This window comes from Psammomys obesus, unplaced genomic scaffold (assembly GCF_907164565.1).
Source record: "Psammomys obesus unplaced genomic scaffold, mPsaObe1.curated_primary_1811, whole genome shotgun sequence".
Classification (NCBI taxonomy): Eukaryota; Metazoa; Chordata; class Mammalia; order Rodentia; family Muridae; genus Psammomys; species Psammomys obesus.
In genome coordinates this window covers 39,445,274-39,466,857 of record NW_026585504.1, presented here as the reverse complement: position 1 = coordinate 39,466,857, position 21,584 = coordinate 39,445,274, and the positions used below count along the sequence as shown (strand labels likewise).

Genomic DNA, 21,584 nt, shown 5'->3' with positions numbered 1-21,584 from the left:
CACACACACACACACACACACACACACACACACACACACACACACACCCTGCCCTCCTCCAAACTCCCAAGACAACTTCTCAAATTCTGAGCTGACTACTGTGTCTGGCATGCATAAGACTTTTAGGTTAGGAGAAAACTAAGAACTCATACAAGTTTTTTTTTGGCTGCAAGGTGGACACAAACTTAAACTGAGGTCTAATGTCTTACACACACGGTTCAATGCAGCCCTCAGCCTCATCAGAGAGGCTTCTGTTTGTATTAGGTGATGCTCAATACAGAGACCCATATCTGCAAAGATACAGAGCAAGAGACTAAAGAACAAACACATATTCTGTACCTCCCATCCCAAGACTCAGGGGTTGTCGTGGAAGAGTGGGCAGGAAGACTGTAAGAGCCAGAGTCCATGAATGAATGGCAAGGAAACTGTCTTCTGTACACAGTTGGGCAGCTGCACAGATGGACTCACAGTGTCCACAACAAGCAGTCACAAGACCTGTAGAAGACTAAGCCAGACTAAATCCCAGCGTGGAGAGGGGAGTTAGGTTAGAAGTCCTACTCTTAGCTGTGGACCTATTTGTTAGCTGCCGGGGGAGGAGGAGTCATTTCTCAAGTGTCCTCCATGTATGAAAACTCCCAAAGAAGAAGAAACTGGTGATGATGGTGGTACAGGGCTAGATGGATGCGGGGGTGGCTCAGTTGTATTTGCTGCTCTTGCAGAGAGTCATGTAAGGGCTTACATCCGTCTAAAACTTCAGTTCTAGAGGATATGATATCTTCTGCCTCCATGGGCACCAGACACACATATGATTCTCAGACATACATGCAGGCAAACCCATGCTCACCCCAATAGGGATAGGATGAACTATCAGTCCAATGGCCTCCAAAGCTGAACCCTGTGTGTGGGGGATTCTGGGAGAAAGACACCTATCTCAGTGATCTCACTCAAAGGTATTGTGGCAGAGGGCTGCTCTTGGCCACCAGTTACCTGTGCCAATATGCCTTGGCAGTGCCTCCCCTGGGACTTGTGGCATCTATAATCTTGCATGTGTGGCTGGCTTTTTTTGGCACCTATGGCTGGCTGATGAGTAGACATGAAAGGTGGGACACACAGGACAGGTGACTGCACATTCAGAGGCACTGTCCCTTGGGAGGCTTTGCCATTACTCTCATCACAGCCTCCCCATGTTCCTTTAGCTAGAAGAACTAGAATCTGCTCCATTTCACAGTCGGAGCTTTCTGGAGCTCTGAAGTTTTGCTCAGTCTAAAGAGAGGAGCAGCAACCATTTCCCAAGGAATTGAGAGTGGTTGGCATCAAGGGCTCTGCTCTGGCCTTCTACATGGGCATCTGCCAGCGTGACTCTGCTGGTGTTGGATGGAGATGGGGTGAAATCCGTTGTCTAACATGGTGCTAGCCTGTGTAACTTTGATTTCTAATCTGCATGTCCTACATGCGGTATCCACTGTAAGTCCCTGCAATGTGTCCAGTACAGAGAAAAGAGAATTGTTAAGTGCAATTTAATGAATTTATGTGCAAATGTCAACAGGCAGATGTGGTTAGCTGGACGGCATTGTCCTCTCCTTTCGAACTTATGCCTCCTGTGCTGGCAGCTGCTATGAACACTTCAGTGCCTAAGCCTGCCTAAGGCCCCCTGACTGTGAACACCACTGTGTCTAAATATGCAGTCACCAGCGACATAGAGCTTGGTTCTTAGATCCCCAGCCCTGTGCCCTTCTGGCCCTGCAGGATCTGGAGAACACTGAGCAGAAATGCACTGATCCCTCAGCCTACTCAACTGGCTTGCTCCATGGAAGCCACTGTGTGTACTTGGCTGTAGTGGGAATGGCTGCTGACAAGACTCTAGACTCATTCCAAACTCTGAGAACGAATGTAGACCAGCTCTTCTCAGCCATTGCTACGAGGCTAGCACGTGCTAAGTGTCTCACTGGGACTTAATCTCAACAGGGTTTTGGGCTGATGATATAGAGTATCACAGGTCAACTTGACAGGAACTGTCTTAATTTTTGTGCCTCCTATGACAAGCACCCTACCAAAGCAACTTAAAGGAGAATTAATTTTGTTCACAGTTCCAGGTTATAGGACATCATTGTGGGGAGGCCAAGGCGGAAGGAATGTTGAACAGCTGAGCACATCACATCCATAGCTAAGAGCAGAGAGCAATGCTTACATGCTAGAGCATGTCTCAGTCTCTGATCCAGTCCAGATCCCAGACCATGAAATGGTGCAGCCTATGTTCACGGTGGGTCTTCAGACTTTAATAAATCCAATTAAGAAAAACCCTCCCAGTTGAACCAACTGGTCGACCTAAATATAGACAAGTTCTTTGAGACCATCGTCCCAGGAGATTTTAGACAACTGTCCAGTTGACAGTTAAAACTAACCATCATAAGGACCAGGGGTGTTCAGATATGTAGCTTACATTTTCTGTGTGTCTCTGAGGGTGTTGCATATGAACCAAGGAACAATAAAGCAGTGACCTCTCCTCTGAATATGCACCTCATCTAATCTGTTGATAGCCTGAGCAGAACAGAAGGTAGAGGGAGGCTGAATCCTCTCTGCCTCACTGAACTGGAATGGTGGTCTGCTTGCCCTAATTTCCAGTGATCTTTGGCTTTCAGGCTTGCACTTGACTCACCCTATTGGGACTCTGTGGCATATAGCTTTCTCCATCTTACAGAGAACAGATCATGGGACTTCTGAGTGCCCACAATCACATGTATTAATTCTGATCCTAAATTATATATATGACCTAGAAGGATCACAGAGAAAGAAAATGGCAAGGTGAGCCACGTAGTTGCTTAGATTTCAAACAAAGGAAACAGCAAACATAGGTAGAGGCAGGAGTGGGAGTTTTATTATTATCAGGAGGTTATTGTGTCTGGAGAGGAGTAAGGGAGAGGAATGGGACAAGGGAAGCAAGCAGTTTGGATTTTTTTCTTTTCTTTGGGTTTTACATGTTCAACAAACAAGAACTCATGTCTAATGGACAAGAAACAGGCCAATTTGAAACATAAGGATGCTGAAACTTTTCAAGTGGCTAAAAGACTATGCCCCACAAAATGAGATTATATAATATAATCTGGTGGACACAGTACAGAGAACTAGCTGGAAACCGTTCCAGTACAAAAAGCGACATGAAATGAAAATCACAGATAGGTTAAAATGGTACACTTGATACAGCTAAAGAGAGGGTTAGTAAAGTGAAAAATAGAACTGGAAGATATCCATCAATTTGAAAAGCATAAACACTTCCACAAGAGTTCCTACTGAGGCTTTTTTTTGGAGCATCTGCCATCTCTCCAGTTAGAGTCACTGTGTTAACAGACACTTCTGAATCAGATCAGCAGGAAGGCAAAGGTTATTTATTTCTAGAATTAGGGAAAAGCCTAATAGCTGAGTGAAGGCCTGTGCTAATAAGAAGAGCTAACACTTAATGATGGCCTAATGTTTGGCCATCTTTATTCCAAGGGCTTACCTGGGTTAAGGGCTGTGCATGGTCAGGAGTGACCAGCACCTTTCCCAAGCCTCTGTTGTTCTGCTGATTTAGTCTCCTCTCTCTTTTCTAGCTGCTGTTCCCAGTGTTTCTTCCCCCTGAAGTCACTATAGTTTTCTGAAGCATTTATTGTTTGGTCTGTTCAAGTCTAGTTGAATCGTTTTGAGCAACTACTTAGTTTTGGGTATGTCTGTTGTAGGAAGACGATACAGACATTGATTAGACGTAGGAGCAAAGCACTTGGAAGGAGACAAGGGGGTCTGCTCTCCTTTCAGTGCAGCGTGATTGTCAGCGCATGTTGGCATCTAGTGAAGAGTAGGATTCAGTGGGCACAAAGAGAAGACCATGAGGAAGGGGTAACCTGGGTAGCGAAAAAGCTAGCTTCAAAGGGGGATGTGTACATGGTGTCACTCTACTTCCATGGAAATCCTGCAACTTTAGGGACAGAGAGAAGGCCATTAGTGGCCAACAGTTAAGGGCAGAGGCAGTTTAGAATCAATGGGACTGCCTCTTGTGGGCGGAAGAAAATTTAATGTTATTAATTTATGGTATGGGGGATCAAACTTAGGGTCTTATGTATGTGGGGCAAGGGCTCTGCCACTAGGCCACACCCCCAGCCCACAATGGAAGCTTTATATTCTGACTGCTATGGAGGCTGCAGGACGGCACACCCCCGTGGGAACTCAGAGAATTATCTGACAGGTCAAATTTATTGTAAGCGTCAAAAGCTAACAAACAATTGTTGAAGGTTTCTGGAAAACTGTCAGACTGTGTGGTGAGGTGGGGAGGCAGGGAGGCGCCTCGCTCAGACACATGCTGGAGGATCCTTCTGAGCAGAGCCTTACCATATCCAGTCAGATGTGAGCTTGACGGTCTCAAAACACTTCCCATCAAAAATGCGACCTGCTGGACTCCGCCTGTAGTGAGCCGGTGTTCGGGAAGGCCTGACGATGATCCGGAAAACTCTACAGAATGCTGCCTTTAGTGGGCCCCCATCCCATAGAGAAGACCCTCTTTGCCTTGGGGGATGCCTACTGGGTAGATGTAAGGCTCAATGTTCATCTAAGGAGCCAGAGAGTCATGGCTCTGGCTATGATGATGGCTTTCCAGAAGGTCAGTCACATGGTGAATTCTGGGGATGCAGCTTTCCGGTTAAATGTTTCAAGCTGTAAGTTCATCGACTAGTGACGGATGGGGTCTTTCCTCACCTGGCTGCTGTGGGATGACCCAGAAATTAGGCAACCAGAGGCAGAGTCACCAGAGAGTCCAAATTAGCCCGTAGCTCAAGAAAAACTACACCATAGAGTGATTTTGCTCATAAACAATTTTTATTTTTGTTCTCAGGATGTGCCCTTATATATTCCAAAATGTTGGCATTTTTGATTCTCCAGGGACCAAAAGGTAAGGGCACTGCATGGGACACCCAACCCTGGCTCCTGGCTCTCCTCTGAGGAGCTGGAGTGCCAGCCTCAGAGAGAGGGCTGACAGTCACGCTTAGTCCAAGACGGGGAACACAGCGAACAAGGAATTAGTAACACAGACTCGGTCTGTAGAGGGCTTCAAATACACGTATTCTCTATATATAAACCTGTTATATAGGATTTTAATGTATCGGTTTCCTTGTGATCTGCAATTAAAATACAAATGCTAAAGATGCTGCACACAGCTGACTCCCCTGCTCAGCCCCCCTCCCGCCCCAACATAAATAACTTACAAAGGTCAGGTGACCCTAAGTTTCAGCTGCTGTAGATATTTTGTTTGTAAAATTGTTTCCCCTTCCTCCCCTGCAAACTATCTCTGAGAGCTTGTAACATAGCAGCGTGGAATGAATGATATTGGGGCAGGAAGGAGAGAGCTGGTGGGGGACACTGAGAATCCCTGCTTCTTGCTGACTGGCCCCAGGTGGCACTGTGATTCCAGGGACAACAGAGGCTACACAGGAAGCAGAGAATGGGCAGTGAGGCTCTGGCCTCCCCAGGGAAGAGGCCGGACCACAGAGGAGCCCTGAAGGCGTGGAGGTTTGAAGACAGAGCAGAGCTCCGAGTTTTCCTGGCTCAGTATTTACAGTGTCTGGGAAACCGTTTCTGAAGATGCCTCTCGAGGGTGGCTGGGGGAGTAGGAACTTAAAAACCAAGCAAACCCAGCCCTGCATGGCCAAACCCTTTTATGTCTTAGTTGGCAGTCCACACATGTCATTCATGTGGATATTGACAGGGATGGGGCTCTGCTCTGACTGGCTGGGAGAGCTGAGAGGAGGGAAGGGGTGCTGTGCTCTATGGGGAACGCCGGCCCTTCTTCAGCAGTAGGTGGCATTGGATGGTCTGGATCCGGTTCTTGGCAGGCACGAACTCTGGCTGTAGCTTCCTCGTTGACTCATACCACACCAGGGCCTTCTCAAACTCTTCCTGTGTGCGGTAAGAAAAGTCTTCAGCTTTGAGAAACAGAGAAGGCGACTGCACGTTCAGCAACACCAGCCTGGCCAGAGCCCATGCCTCGATCAGAGATGAGACACATGTGGCTTCCAGCCCAGGGCTGCTCATTCCGTTATCTGCTGGGAGAGCAGCTTGGGCACTGCTCCCCCATGATGGCAGCAGATGGCCTGGTTCACGTGTTAGATGTGGTTATGGCAGGTTTGGCAGGGACCATTGGGGTTCTGGGTTTTGAAATCAAGGCTGGGGATGTGCAGCCCAATGGCAAACCACTTGCTTATCAAGGGCTAGGACTCCGGGGTTAAGCCGAGAACCTGGAGGGTGTCACTATCATTTTCCCCCATGAACAGTAGCTATGAAGCTACTGAATTTCACCACCAAGTGTTTGCTGGGCACCTAATCTGCTCTTGCACATGAGGAAGAGCAGTGCTATCCTGAGGGGCTGCGTCTAGAGGAGAGACAAAGGCGTTCAAGTATCTTAGACTAGTGTGTTCACACCGCTGTGAAGAAGCCTGGACTGTAAATGCTGCCATCACATCCTGTGTGATTTAAGAAAATGCAGCCCATGGGGCCGAAGAGAAGGATGAGCCATCAGGAGCACTGGCTTCCCTTTCAAAGGACCTGGGTTCTTTCTTCGCACCATTTGATGGATCACAACTATCTGGAACTCTGGTTCCAAGGGATCTGACTCCCTCTTCTTATCTCCAAGTGCACCAGGCAACCATATGGCACACATACATACGCAAAATAGTCAATACATATAAAAGAAATAATCTTAAAGTTGCAAAAAACCAAACCCAACACCACCAATACCAGCACCCCTGCCACCACCGCAATCGCTCAACCCCCTGAGCGTAACCTTTACGTTGGTATAGCTGCTAATTTTGGAGATAAAACTTGTGGGAAGCTCGAGGACAGTGACATATTTAAACAACAACAACAACAACAACAACAACAACACAATTTTGAATTCAAGATGTGCCTCTATGAGAACTAAGCTGCTCGCACCCCAGTCTCACCATTGCCACGTAGACGTTGCCCAGAGTGAAGTGATTGACGGCGAAGTGTGGCGCAATCTCCACGGCCATGGTGGCCACTATGACGGCATCGTTCCAGAGCTTGGCATTGTGTAGGATGTTGGCCAGGCTGATGAGGGGCACGTCCTGGGGGAAGTAGGAGAGAGGGGAACTGAGCTTCACTCCTGTCTCTTGACAGGCATAAAGAAGACAGTCCTGGCTCTGGGAGATGACAGTCCTACACAGAAGCACATAGGGCCAGGCTGCTGTTGGCTAGTGGTCTCTGAGGAGAGGGTGAAACAGCTTGCACCAGAAGCAAAGCCAGCAAAGCCTTCCCACTGTGAAAGGCTTTCATGAAAAGCATTATTATTTATTATTATTATTATTTTGCACTGGATTCATCCCAGGGCTTTGCACGTGGTAGACAGGCTCTTCTACTGAGCTACAGACTGGAGTGTCACCTGCAGCAGCTGGCAGCTTTGTGCCCACAAAGGACCGGTCCAGCCAGCTCCCTGTTTCTGTGGTGGCTGGAGGGACCCTTCCCTCGACCTGTTGTGACAGTCTTCACACCACATGCAAGACCCGAGGGTGTGCAGAGGCTCTCTGGCCTTCCTGTCAGCCTTGTCTGCTCTCTCAGTGTGCAGCACGGGACAGACTGACAGACGCTAATCCCCACAGATCTTTCCCTTTAAACGTCGCCTGAGAATGGCTGTCATATAGTGTGCTGGGTTCTATGGGCGACATGGACAAACAATAAAAAGGGACCCATCCCTGTCCTACTGGGCAATCACACTAATGCTGTCCTTAGAGAGAGCAGTGTTCAACATCTGGTCCAAGGTCAGAACACTAGCACGAAGCAGAACAGTGCTTAAAACCCAGCTTTCCTCGCAGGCTCTTCTGACGCCTGTGCACTGCCTGGGCAATCACAGGCCCTGTCCTCCCACTGGCTGAGCAAGAGGAAGAATAACTGAGCCAGCACCAGCCACTGGGCAATGGAGGAATGTGCAGCTCTCTCACTTACCTTCATGTGGTAGGGAGCGTAGTGGAGGGCCTGGCGGAGGCAGTCGATGGCTTTTTTCCCTTGACCTTTCACTCTCCAGTAGAGGGCTGCCATACTGGAAAGGACCCACGACGTCTGATTCTGCAAACCAGTGAGGAGCTCAGGCTGGCGTCTCCTCAACCACACACCCAATCATTACCATGGTGAAGAGGCGCCATTGACACTCAGCTAGGCACCCAGTGTTCTGAGGGTCCTTAGAACAATTCATGAGTGGGGTTCTCCTATCATGTGATTTTTCTATAGGTGAGAATGCTTCAGTTTGGAGAGGCTGGGGGCCTGCCCAAGGCCTCTGAAGTACACAGCAGTGACACTCATATCCCTGCTGTGTTCTATTTAACTTCTTTGAACCAAGTAGACACACTTAAAAGAGAAAATCTACCGTCTCACCCTCCTCTCTATTGTATAAGTAAACGTTACTTTCAGTTTTGTACATACTTTCAGAATTTCTTTATGCTTTATATAAGCAACTATACTACAGAATTCTGTCTTTTAAAAACAAGACTTTATATGAATCAGAACTTGCTTCACTTTTAGTAAACAGTGTGCTTTGAAAATCTTTTCCCATCGGCCTAAGGAAAGTGTCCTTGTCATCTTGTTAACGGCTGCATAGTATTTCCCTGTGTGGATGTTCGTCATTTACTTGACTGGGCTGTTTTTGTTTTTTTGTATTTTAAAGTGACAAGGTTTCTCTGTGTAGCTATGGCTGTCCTGGATTCGCTTTGTAGACCAGGCTGGCCTCGACCTCACAGAGATCCGCCTGCCTCTGCCTCCTGAGTGCTGGGATTACAGGAGTGCACCACCACACCCAGCGTGAATGGACTCTTTATCAATGGATATCTGCTCCCAGCATTTCATCATTACGATGCGATAAAAGAAGGCTGTGCACAGGTGTGATACTACATTTGTGAGAGCACGTGTGTACACTTCCAGAGACAGCCATGGCATGCAAGAGGATGTGCACGCTTTTCATTTGGTCATGCTACCGTGTTGCTCTCCACAGGACTGTAGTGATGTTCTGTCAGAAGAGTGAATGCTGCCATTTCCAGCTGGATAACACAGACTGTTAGGGACCTTTACCAACGCGAGAGCTGAAGGCTTGCTTCTGTCTGGATTCCTCCACTTAGGGACAGCACTGACTATTGTTTCACTGCTGTAGTATTCTGGATTCCTTTTTTATTTTTTTTCCAGACTCCTTAGTCCTTATCTTTCCTTACCAATTCAAAGTTCTGTTCTGCTTAAAAAAATTTTAGAGTAAAAAGTTAAATTAATAAATGACATGGCACACGCGTGTGTCATGACCTGAGCATGGAGGTCAGAGGCCAACTTTAGAGAGCTGCTTCTCTCCTGCCACCCCATGGGATCTGGAGATGAGCTCGGGCTGCTAGGCTTGCCCACAAACACCCTTCCTGCAGTGCTGACTGGCAGTGCAAAGTCTTGCTTTACATGTCCACGTTCTCTTGGAACTTTTACTCTGTCAGCATTGATTCTACAGGTCAGGCTGACAGGCTAATGGTGTGTGTATGTCTTCTAATCCACAAACACGGTGGGTGTAAACACATAAATATTTATGAACATAAGTAGAACCCAACACCGTTGTTTCTATTTAGGCCTTTTAAAGTGTCTTTCAACTTTTTATCATTTTTTTGTTCACAGATTCTGCTTTATTTGTCATTATATCAAACGCTATGAACATATTTTTGCAACAGTGGAAATGCAACTTATCTTTACTTAGTGACCATGCAGCCACCTGATAAAAATGTTCCTGAAAATCTGACCGGACAGTTTTTGAGGCCTGCACAGAGAGCAGCAGCCTTTCTTAGTTACATTTCCTTCTTCACACGTGCTATTAATTGTATGGATTTGTTTGCTTGTGCTCTGTCTGAGACCTGCCCTCCACAGCTCAGGTGTTGGTGCTGCTGTGGGGGAGGTGGTGCATTCCTGCTGGGGGACATTACCAGGGTGGGCTCTGAGCTTTAGCCTTGCCTTACTTCCAGTTCTCTCTTCCGGTGTGTGTGTGAGTTTTCTGCTCCAGCAGCCTGCTGCCACGCCCTTGCCATTATGGACTCTCCTTCCTGGAACTGTGATTCCATATCCTCCTCCTGTAAGGCTCCCCTGATCACAGTATTTGACCACAGCCTCAGGAAGGAACTAATACACGTGCAAGGTGGAGAAGGAGTGTAGGTGTTTGCATGCTTCCCCAAAAGGATTTTCGTCTTTTCTCCCTCAGGAATTAGCTCAGAAGGCCTGAGATGCAGACGGTGTAGTCCCCAGCTGCTCATTCTGCATTAGTTTATGTCATGGACAGAGACTGCATTTCTCAAATGCATTCTGCTGTTCAGAATCTTTTCTTTCAGTCTGGAGAAGTAGTAGAACACTTTCCTAATGTTCTGGAACAATCTACATTGGTCAATATAAATCTGAAAAATGCATTGCTGGATCCAGTCTTTCAACAGTTTTTGCATATAATATTATTATGCTCATAAAATTAAGTTTTTTGTAGTTCAAATTTTATATATAATGCATTATATACATTTCCAAGTGTCTAGTTTTGTTTTCAAGGTTACTTTTGACGTTAGAAAAGTAACTAGAAACTTGTTCCTTTTTCTCTTACTCCAAAGTCTGTCTGTCGGGATTGAAATATTTACCAAAATATTGGTAGAATTCCCTACTTAAGTGTGTTATATCTTGGTGAAAATACATTCTTTAGCCTAATGCTCAATTTATTTGAGAGTATTTTAAGAATTTTCAGATTATCGTTCTTTGTGTGTGTTCTTGATCTCTGAAACTGTAAACCAGCCCCAACTAAATGTTTTTCTTTATAAGAGATGCTGTGGTCATGGTGTCTCTTCATAGCAACAAAACTCAAACTAAGGAAATGGTCATTGAAGCAGGAGCTGGAGAGATGGCTCAACAGTTATGGTTTCTGGCTACACAACCATGAGGACTGGAGCTTGGATTCCAGCACCTTTCCACACCTGTTACCCTAGCTCTGAGGTAGGTGGAGTCAGGAGGGTCAGGTGGAGACAGGGGTCTCAGATGGAGATAGGGTGGGGTGCTCACTGGAGCTTATTCATCTTTAGATTAGGTAAAAAACCATGAGCCCCAGATTCAGGGAGAGACCCTGAACGAAACAGGTTGAGGGTGAGCAAAGAGGATATCTGATGCCCTCTTTGGACTCTGTATGCACATACAGATGTGTGTACTTATGCATATACGTGAAAACACACTCACATAAGTATTAGTAACAGGAGACATCACTACAGATCCTACAGATATTCAAAAGGTAGTAGATCAATCAACCAATCCAACCATTTACATAAAAAGAAGGAATACTTTCATGGACACAACTACCAAAGGTCACTGGAGAAGAGATCACTTGAATAGCCCCATGTCTATTAAAAACCTTTTACTCCCCCCTTTAGAAAGAAAACTCCTGTCTTGCATGAACTGTAACAAACATCCAAGGAAAAAATAAGATTGATTCTCCAAGAACTGTCTCAGAAAACTGAAGTGGGAGTAATACAACCCAATTTAATATACATGTCCAGTATTATGCTGACTCCAAACATAACAAAAACATTATAATAAAAGAAGAGCTGTGAGTCAAACTAAACCAAACTTCCTTCCTTCCTTCCTCCTGCTACTTAAGATGTTATCTTCCTGTGCAGCTCAAGCTGGCTTCAAACTCAGCCTCCAGAGTGCTCAGGTTTTCCTTCTTTAAACTATCTGCCTCAGGTATTTTGTCATAGTGCCAAAAAGTCTAACTCAAAAGGATTTCAGTTTTGTCATTTCTTTTAAAATCTACAACCAGTATGTATAGGTTAGGTCAGTATTCATAACTTTATCATCTTACCTTCTTAGGTGTTACTACACAGAAGTTCCTTTGGGGGCAGGACTCTTGGATGTGAACTTTTCTTAGCTTTTTATCTTTAAATGTCTTTATCCTTCCCTCACAGAAGGTCATATAATTCTAGGGGGTATGTGTTCTTTCAAAATTGGCATTTGCCTTTGACAGTGCTAGCAAACAGGTTGTCACTTCAATCACCATCCCTCTGTAGGTGATCTGTCCTTTCCCAATCTCTATGATGTCAGAAATCCTTCAGTTTTCCTTCACTGATTTATCTTAAGCACTAAAAAGTGGCGCACAGTAACTAAGCCCTCAGTAAATATCTGCTGAATGAGTAAATGAATGAATGGCTGCTTTGATATTATTAAGCTGTTCTGCCTCAAGTCCAAAGCCTAATTCTATAATCTGCACTGTGGTCCTATGGTTTTAAGTCTGCAAATCGCCTTTCTCTGTTGTGAGCAGACTTCCTGTTATGTTCTGCGAATGTCCACCCTAGGGGACTAGAGGGCTGGTGGGGCAAGGAATGTTGTTCTTCCTGTTCAAATGAAATGCCACCCAGACTCACTCCAGCAACAGCACACAAAGCTGGGAGCACTAAGCTTCTCTAGAACCAGCCTCACTGTACCGCATCAGCAGCCAGACTGTATTAAATAGGGTTCCAGCCATGCAGAATGCCTCCTATGGATCTGTAAGATAGGAGAGGCCCCAGTGCTTGTCTTCTGCCACCCCTAGGCTGGAAGGATGCTCTATAGCTGTTACCCATCGTTTACCTCTGTGTTTCCCTTTCCCCCTTTTATCCTTCTTCAACAATGTAATCAGTTTTCTAAGTTAAGTTTGCTCTTCCAAAATACCTAGTGTTTTCTCTGTCTTCCTGACAATACCCTGACTGAACAAATGCTTTTAAGGTTATCTCTGCCATAATGGTTAGGCAGCTTTATTATACTGTATCCAGGTGTAGATCTTTTGTACTTATCTAGCTTGGGACACATTACATTTCCTGTCTACTGAATGACTTATCTCTTTTCTCTTTATTTAATGCTCTTGCTTTTAAGTTCAGTGTTTTACTTGGCAATGCATTATCAACAGCGTGATGGTGAGAAGCTAACAGAGTGGCCAGAGAAGATGAGCAGGATAGCACCAGGCAGGCTTGAGGCTAGCAGATAATCCAATACTCAGGAACTCTCTGGATAGAGGATCCACATAATTTCTTTTTTTAATTAAATTTTTATTTTTTATATTAATTACAGTTTATTTACTTTGTATCCTAGCTGTAGCCCCCTCTCTCATTCCCTCCCAATCACACCCTCCCTCCCTCAACTCCTCCCTGCCCCTCTCTAAGTCCACTAACATGGGAAGTCCTCCTCCCCTTCCATCTGACCCTAGCTTAACAGGTCTCATCAGGACTGGCTGCATTGTCTTCCTCTGTGGCCTAGCAAGGGTACAGCCCCAGGGGAAGGTGATCAGAGAGCCTGCCACTGAGTTCATGCCAGAGACAGTCCCTGTTACCCTTACTAAGGAACCACTTGGATACTGAGCTGCCATGGACTACGTCAGAGCAGAGCTTCTAGGTTATATCCATGCATGGTCCTTGGCTGGAGAATCAGTCTCAGAAAAGACCCCTGTGTCCAGATATATTTGGTCCTTGTAGAGCTCCTGTCTTCTCCAGGTCTTACTAACTCCCCCTTCTTTCATATGATTCCCTGTACTCTGCCCAAGGTTTGGTTATGAGTCTCAGCATCTGCTTTGATACACTGCTAGGTAGAGTCTTTCAGAAGCCCTCTATGGTAGGCTCCTGTCCTGTTTCTTGTTTTCTCCTACTTCCAATGTCCATCTCATTTGTCTGACAGAGGGCTAATATCCAGAATATATATAAAGAACTAAAGAAGTTAAGAAGTTAAGAAGCAACAAATCAAGTAATCCAATGAAAAAATGGGCTACGGAGCTAAACAGAGGATTCTCTGTAGAGAATATAGAATGGCAGAGAAATGCTCAATGTCCTTAGCCATCAGAGAGATACAAATCAAAATGACCCTGATATTTCACCCATCAGAATGACTAAGATCAAAAACTCAAGTGACAACATATGCTGGAGAGGTTGTGGAGAAAGGGGAACCCTCTTCCATTGCTGGTGGGACTGTAAACTTGTACAACCTCTTTGGAAATCAGACAATTAGTCGCCTTCTCAGACAATTAGGAATAGTGCTTCCTCAAGATCCAGCTATACCACTCCGAGGCATATATCCAAAATATGCTCAAGCACACAACAAAGACATTTGCTCAACCATGTTCCTAGCAGCTTTATTCGTAATAGCCAGAACCTGGAAACAACCCAGATGTCCCTCAGTTGAGGAATGGATACAGAAATTGTGATACTTTTACACAATGGAATACTACTCAGCAAATAAAAACAAGGAAATCATGAAATTTGCAGGCAAATGGTGGGATCTAGAAAAGATCATCCTGAGTGAGGTATCCCAAAAGCAGAAAGGCACACACGGCATATACTCACTTATAAGCGGATACTAGACCTATAAGATAGGATAAACATACTAAAATCTGTACACCTAAAGAAGCTAAGCAAGAAGGAGGACCCGGGGTAAGATGATCAATCCCCACATGATTTCTTACATGAAGCTTGTAAGTCACTAATTAGGTTCATCTAAGCCATCCACTATTGTGTGGCTGAAGTTCTTAATAATTACATTTTTAGTTTAAGGTGTTCCACTTTCAGCTAGGGTACACAGTGACCCCACCCCTGGGGAAGTGAAGGCAGGAGGTTCAGGAACCCATTCTCATCTTCAACTCCACAGTGAGTTTGGGGCCAGCCTAGATTACACTAGATCCTCTTTAAAAATACCGCCCCCCCCCAAAAAAAAAACCCCCACCAAAACCCTGCCAGTTAGGTTTTATTTATTCCTTCCTGATTTCATTTGATTTTTCATTCTTGCTATCAGAGGCTATTTTTTTTGTTACTTTATAATGTTTAAATTTGTTTAGAATATATTATAATGGATGCTTAGAAAGTGCAAACATGGGCCAGCAAGATGGCTCAGCAGGTAAAGGTGCTTGTTGCCAACTTTGACCACGTGAGTTTGGTTCCCGGAGTCCACGTGACAGAAGAAGAAAATCAACCAGCAAGTTGTCAGCTGACCCCTGCATGTGCACACACATGGGTAAGTGTAATTAAAGCGATGTAAAGTGCACACGGAAAGGAAGCACTGTGAGAGCGCCATGTGCTCATCACCAGCTTCTGTATGGACCCGCCCACTTTCACTCCATCTGCACCCTCCATTACATTAAATGGAAGCAAAGCCCAGTCTTTATATAATCTCACCAACACATTTTTCAGGGTACTGCTGAGGTGAAAACTCCTAAGAAAGCCCATGGTTAATAAGTTACGTCTAAAATATTGCAACTTATTGTTTGATTCCATCAATTGTTCGTGTTTCCCCAATTGGATGATGGAAGTTCTGCTTTGCTTCTACAGTTTGAACAATGGTTTAAGTGAGGTCTACATACTGCAACTGGCTGGCACATTCCTCATATCTCCTTTGATCTCTGGATCCTATCTACTTTTTCTTCACCAATTATTTCTGCAGAGCAGTGGGGCGCCGTCATATGAAGCCACCCCCATACTCTCCCATGCTTCTCAGTGATTCCATCTAACATGTTCCTCTTTCCCAACACTATTAGGTACTAGGGACCACACTGGGCTCTAATTTGACTTCTTAGGGAAGAGTAGGGCAGGAATATTTTCAGACAGTGCCTTGAACTTTCAACCCCCTCCCCCACACTGTGTCACTATCCGTGTATGAAGGCGGTGACCGGAAGTACCATGTATCCGTGAGCATGGCAACACCCATGACACAGTAGGACTATCATTCCTAGTGTTTTAGTTGGAACATCCTATATGGTTTACACATCAATTATTTGTTTATATCAAAGCACAGCTGATTTAGAAGGAAAAGAAATACATGCATGCAATTTTCCTAATTACTTACATTTTAATAAGTTGTTCTCATGCACCCTATACAAAAATTACCATGGCGAATTTATTTAGTTTAAATACATGTAACAAGTTCCATTCACTGCACTTACTAATCTCATCACTCAAATTACCCTCCAATGGGAGCTTATTTAAGCTGTCTCTGATGTAACTGTTGTCTTTGTGTGATTCTTTGTTAGACTTGGTGGATGTTGTGTCTAAGGAGCTAGGTAGATGCTCTGTGGTCAGCAGCATGTGCTGTACTTGCAGTTCTGTTCCCAGCACCCACAGGAAGTCCAGCTTCAGGGGACCCTTTGCCCTCTGTGGCCTCTATGAGTAGGTTCACTCAGGAATCCACACATTTACAGCAGCAAATGAATCTTTTTAAAAAAGTGATTTGTCCAAGGAATCCTGGTTCCCTTCAGTGTCACTTGGAGCTCAGACGCCACAGTTGAGACACTGAGGTGCTTCTCAGAATGAGGCCAGGCACTGCTGCAGTCTCCAGTACATGAAGATGGGAATGTGTATTTCACAAATGACACAACGTATTAGACAGCCTTACTTCTAGCTCTGATTCAGGAGCACAGGTGCTCTCTTAGCAGCCCGTTTCACATAAAACCTGTTATAACCAAATGTAACACCGGAACCTGTGATGCCACCAGAAGAAGCAGAGGACAGTTCCTGACACCACAGTAACTTTTATAGAGTAGCAACTCAAAAGCACAGGTGATAAGGGGAAACTAGGTGACCGAGACTGCAAAGCTAACGGCAATCCACACTGTGAAGAGACGCGCCACCAGCAGGTTGGGTTGTTGGTTGACCCAGACAGCTTGGACTCACACCTTTGAGCCTGCACCCAGGAAATGGGACACATGGAGGGAGAACTCCTCTGGACCAGCTCCCAAAGGCAAACAGGACCATGTGACAACTGCACACACACTGCAGTACAGAGCGGCTTCTGCAGAGGCATCCGAGCACAGGTGAAAGGCTCAGAGTCTTGAGGGTGTGATGATGCTTATCGATCTGCGCCCAAAGTGGAGTCTAATTAATGTCATCTGATGACAGCTGGTGATAATTAATGGCAATGCAAACTCAATGATTCCCCAAGGAGATAATTACAGATGGGCACTTGAAGAATACTAAAGGGTAATGTCTATTTTAAAAAGTTGAAGGCAAGAGAACACAGACATCTTTGCTATGCTGCCCATGGTCAACAGGAAGCAAGCACTCGGTGGCTCTCACAGCCCTGTGCTAAGGCACCTGTTTCCCAGTGTGCTCCTCAGACTAGTAGTATCACCTGAGAACAAAGTGGCGATGCAATTGCAAGCTTGACCCCGGATGTACTGAATATGGGAGAGGGCCACATGGGCCCATCATTAGGTTTCAACAAGATTACGAGTCTGGGGTACCTTGAGTACTATAGAAAGCCACCAACTCACAACAAAGGACGTCAGCCTGTGGGTCTACAATGGAAACAATGCTCAGTTAACTTTTCAGGTCTTCTAATAAAGGGTGTTTAGAATGAACAGAGCGTATGGTGAAAATGACCCTTATTGACGAACTGTATCTGGATGGGGTAATTATAATAAAACATGAATATAACTCGTGAAGACCCCTAGCCTCCTCAGGATTCTAGGTCCATGAGACCATTACCAAAGAATAGGATGCTTAAATGGAACCTGAGAGACCTAAGGTCTGATGGATCATGTAACTGGATCCTTAGGCAGAGAATAATCTGCTATGCCCTTCACTTGGAAGTACACAGCCATTGCTGAGTGGTAGCTCACTGCCTTTCCTGGCCCACGTCTGTCTGAGAGAGGCCGTATGTGAATGAGAAACGCTGAGCTGGACCCACGGCCTAAACTTGTCAACATAACTGCCTCTTGCCTGTGCACTCTGAAGGAAAGCCCCAGGCTTTACTTGAGAGGGGCTGTCTTCTCGTTTGTCTGGCCTTATTTTCATTTATACCCAGTGCTGATTTTGTCACATGCTCTTTGTTATTTCTAGCATTTCTGAGCCCATCTATGATCATTTTCCTTTGGCCTGAAAAGACCCTGCTAGAGATTTTTTGAAGTCTGTTGATAACATACATCTTTCTGTCTTTGGTAGTCTAGACATCTTTTGGTGGTTTATTTAAACTTTATTTTATTTTTTAAAGAATTGAGGCATAATTCACATAGAAATACCGAGATCCTAAGAGGGACATTTAACTTTGACAATTAGTCAAATACCCAACAATTCAGAAAGTCCCTTCCTGCTGCTTCTGTCTACACCTTCCCCAGGAAGCAGCACAACTTCTATCACACAGGTAGAACAAACCTAATTCTAGTTTGTGTTTAGAACCCCACAGATAGGGCTGAACACACACTCTGTGTGTGTGTGTGTGTGTGTGTGTGTGTACTGGAGGAGGAGCATATGGACATGCATGGACACCAGAGGATATCTGGGTGTTGCTTCTCAGGTGCCTGCATTGTTACCTAAGACTCTCTGACATGCAGCTAATCAAGCAGGCTATCAGGCTGGCCGGGAGCCCTGTGAATCCTGCCTTTGCCTCCACAGCAATGGGATCATGAGCATGTGTTACCACGCCTGGCTTGTAAAATACAGGTTCTGGGGACTGAACTCATTTCCTCGTGTTTTCAGGGGTGTGATGGCTGATCTTGGTTGTCAACTTGATTGGCTCTAGAAGCAACTAAAATGCAAGCTTCTGCCCACTCGTAGGAGGAACTTTCTCGATTAGATTGTTTGAAGTGGGAAGCACCATCCAAATGAGGGAAGTACCTTCTGGTGGTAGCCTACATAAAAGTTCATGGAAGAAGAAAATTTGCATTTTGCCTGTTTGCCTTCAGTCTTGCTGGCAAGTTCATCTATCCTACTGCTGCAGCATTTCTTTACTGACATTAGAACCAGTTTCTGAGTTCTAATGTAGGATAAAGACCAGCAACTCTCCAGAAACTCTGCAGGCCTTAGTGACAGATGGGACCTTCTGAGATATCCAGCCAATGACCTGAGAAACTCTCAGATTCTCTAGTATGTGCTTAGTTAGAGTACCTCGGCCATATCCTATAAGCAATCTAACACCGTATCAGCATAACTTCCTCTTGCACATGCACTCCTGTAGCCATGGGTTTTAACTTCAGTGGCTATTTTCCACTCATTTAATTCTCTGTCTCTCTGTCTCTGTCTCCATCTCTCTCATACATACTCTATCAGCTCTGTTCCTCTAGAGAACCCTGACTAATACATATGGCAAACACTTTACAAAATGAGTAAATGCTTCTTTTATTAGCATATTTTTGAGTTTTGTGGATGTGGGCTAAATAGTATCCAGTTATGAATATGCCAGTGTTTACCCATTCGTCCGATGCAGTCCCAGTGTTCCAATTTCATTGGCAAGTAGGGCTGCTGTGCACATTTTTAAATGAGTCCTTTTGTGGACATATGCTTTCATAACTCTTTCAGAAATGTGTAGCAGTAATATTACTGAGTCATGTGATTTAAATTACAGTAAGCGGCCACTCTGTTTACAAAGCAATCACCCCACTTCATTTCCCACTGGCAGATGTCTGCAGCCTCTCCAACATTTGCCATTAATCTTATTCCTTTTAGACCTACATTTGTAAATGTGATTTCTTTGGGTTTTGGTTTACGTTTATAAGTGTGCTTTATAATTGCCGGGTTCAAATCCTGTGTTAGATACATAAGCCATGAACGCCTGGCTCTACTCTGTAGCTTGCCTCTTTTCTAAAGCATCTGTTGAAGAGTTTTAATTTTAGTGAGGTCTAGTTTTCCATTTTGCCTGCAGAGTTCATGCGTTTTGTGTTCTGGACTCTCCTACTCTAAGGACTGGAAGATCTCCAATGGTATCCCGGCAGCTGTACTGCCTCGGCTTTGGTATTCATACCTATGACTTAACTCAAGTTGACTTTTAGGGACAATATGAGGTACAGTGGAGGGTGGGCCCCGTATTTTAAAAGTCATTTATTCAAGAAACATTTTCCCACTGAATACTGTGGGGCTTTGTGGCCTCTTATTTCTGTCCTGTGTGTCTGTTTGTCTGTTTCCCTGTATCGCACACAGTGAAGAGTCCCTTTGTTCTGTGTGGTTTCTGAGGGAAATCTAGGACAGCAGTGTTTTCCTTCAGTAGCTGAGCTTCTTTTGCATTCTGCTCTGACTCCCATGTTGAGAAAATTGCTGTAGTTCATGTGAACATGATACCTTTCCCTCTGTCTTGTAAGGTTCTTGTGTTTTGTCTATAGTCACTATGATGTTATGCTGACAATTCTTTGTATTCACAATTTTGGGTCCCAGACTTTCTTGATTCTATGCAATAATGTCCTTTATCATTGTTAGAAATGCTTAGTTCTTACTTCTTTCTCAAACATTGCTTCTGCAACTGCTCTCTCTTCTTCCTGGACTTATGCTGGACTCTCTGAGGTTGTTTGTTCTTTTCTTGGATGTGTCTCATATCTTCTAACCCTCATGTGAATGCTCCTTAAATACCTTTATCTCTTTATTCCAGGTTGGATATTTTCTAATATCTCATGTTAATGTGTTTTATCTCCATACCTATGACTAATCTTATGTTCCAATGTGTACTCTGACTTCATAAAATTTATGATCATCATTTCTAAATGTGCAATATGGCAGTGCTTCAAGCACTCACACTGTATACAATCAATCTGCAAGACTTTTCCATCTGAAAACTGAAACTACATTAAACAGCAGCTCCTTCCCTCTGGTCTCTGCCAGGGCACTATCACTGTACTCCAATGTCTGATACGTGTGTTTGACTGTTCTGATACATAAGTGGAATCTTAGTATCTGACCTTTTCCAGCAGACTTGGTTAGCATTACTCTTGAAATTTACCTATGTTGTGGAATACGGCAAAAATTCCTTCCTTTTTAATGGTTGAGTCCTTGTATTTATACACGTTTCATTTGACCATCCCTTTGTTGATGCACATTTAGACTGATCCTACTACTTGGCTACATGGAAGAGTACTGCTACAAACACAAGTGTGCAGGTATGTCCTTGAGACAATGCTATCAACTGCTTGACTATGGACCAAGCAGTGCACATCTATCTTTAGGAAGACCTATGACATGTATTTTTTATCCCACAGCATCAGTGAGATTTTATGTTCCTTCCTCTCTCTCTCTTCCTTTCATGCCTGTGTCTGCATGTACATATGCACACACACATGTTGTAACACTCATATGGAGTTCAGAGAGCAGCTTGAAGGCGTTAGTTCTCTTCTCTACCACGTGGATCCCAGGGGTCAAACTCAGGTCATCAGGCTTGGTGGCAGGTGCTGAGCCACGGTTTTCTTCTCACAGAGAGCATCTGTCTTCTGACACAGCCGGGCAAGGGATGGCTGACTTAATTCCATTCCTGAGAGTTGAGTTTTGGCTGCTATACCACGGGATAAAGTCTGCTCCCTGATTTGGGTTCTTTTTAAAGGCACAAATACCCAGGCCTTCCAAATGAAACCCTGGGATACTTATCAGAAGCCTGTCTTCAATGGCGAGTTGAGAACTCGAAGTCTTGCCTCCATGGCAGGGTGAGACTGTCCCGGATGTTTCCACGGCTTTTAGTTCAGCTTTCTGTCTTTGTGTTTTGTTACTGAGGTTGCCGGTGTGTTGTGGGGATGAGTGGGCTCAGCAGCCCCCTTCTCACTGAGACCACCAGTTCATCTCTCTAGCCCAGTCATCACCCCACCACCCCTGCCA

At 44.8% G+C, this 21,584-nt stretch overlaps 1 protein-coding gene across 2 annotated transcripts in view; it reads right to left on the bottom strand.

Moving 5' to 3' along the window:
• Positions 1–4,820: 4,820 nt before the first annotated feature.
• The window catches only part of Ttc17 (tetratricopeptide repeat domain 17), a 102,271-nt gene continuing 85,507 nt past the window's right edge, over positions 4,821–21,584 (bottom strand). For both annotated transcript variants that reach the window (XM_055599920.1, XM_055599931.1), the window contains 3 exons: positions 7,981–8,100; positions 6,963–7,106; positions 4,821–5,919 (listed from right to left, as the gene is read on the bottom strand). In XM_055599920.1, coding sequence (XP_055455895.1) covers positions 5,788–5,919; positions 6,963–7,106; positions 7,981–8,100 — 396 coding nt within the window. In that variant the 3' untranslated portion in view covers positions 4,821–5,787. The remainder of the gene's footprint in view (positions 5,920–6,962; positions 7,107–7,980; positions 8,101–21,584) is intronic.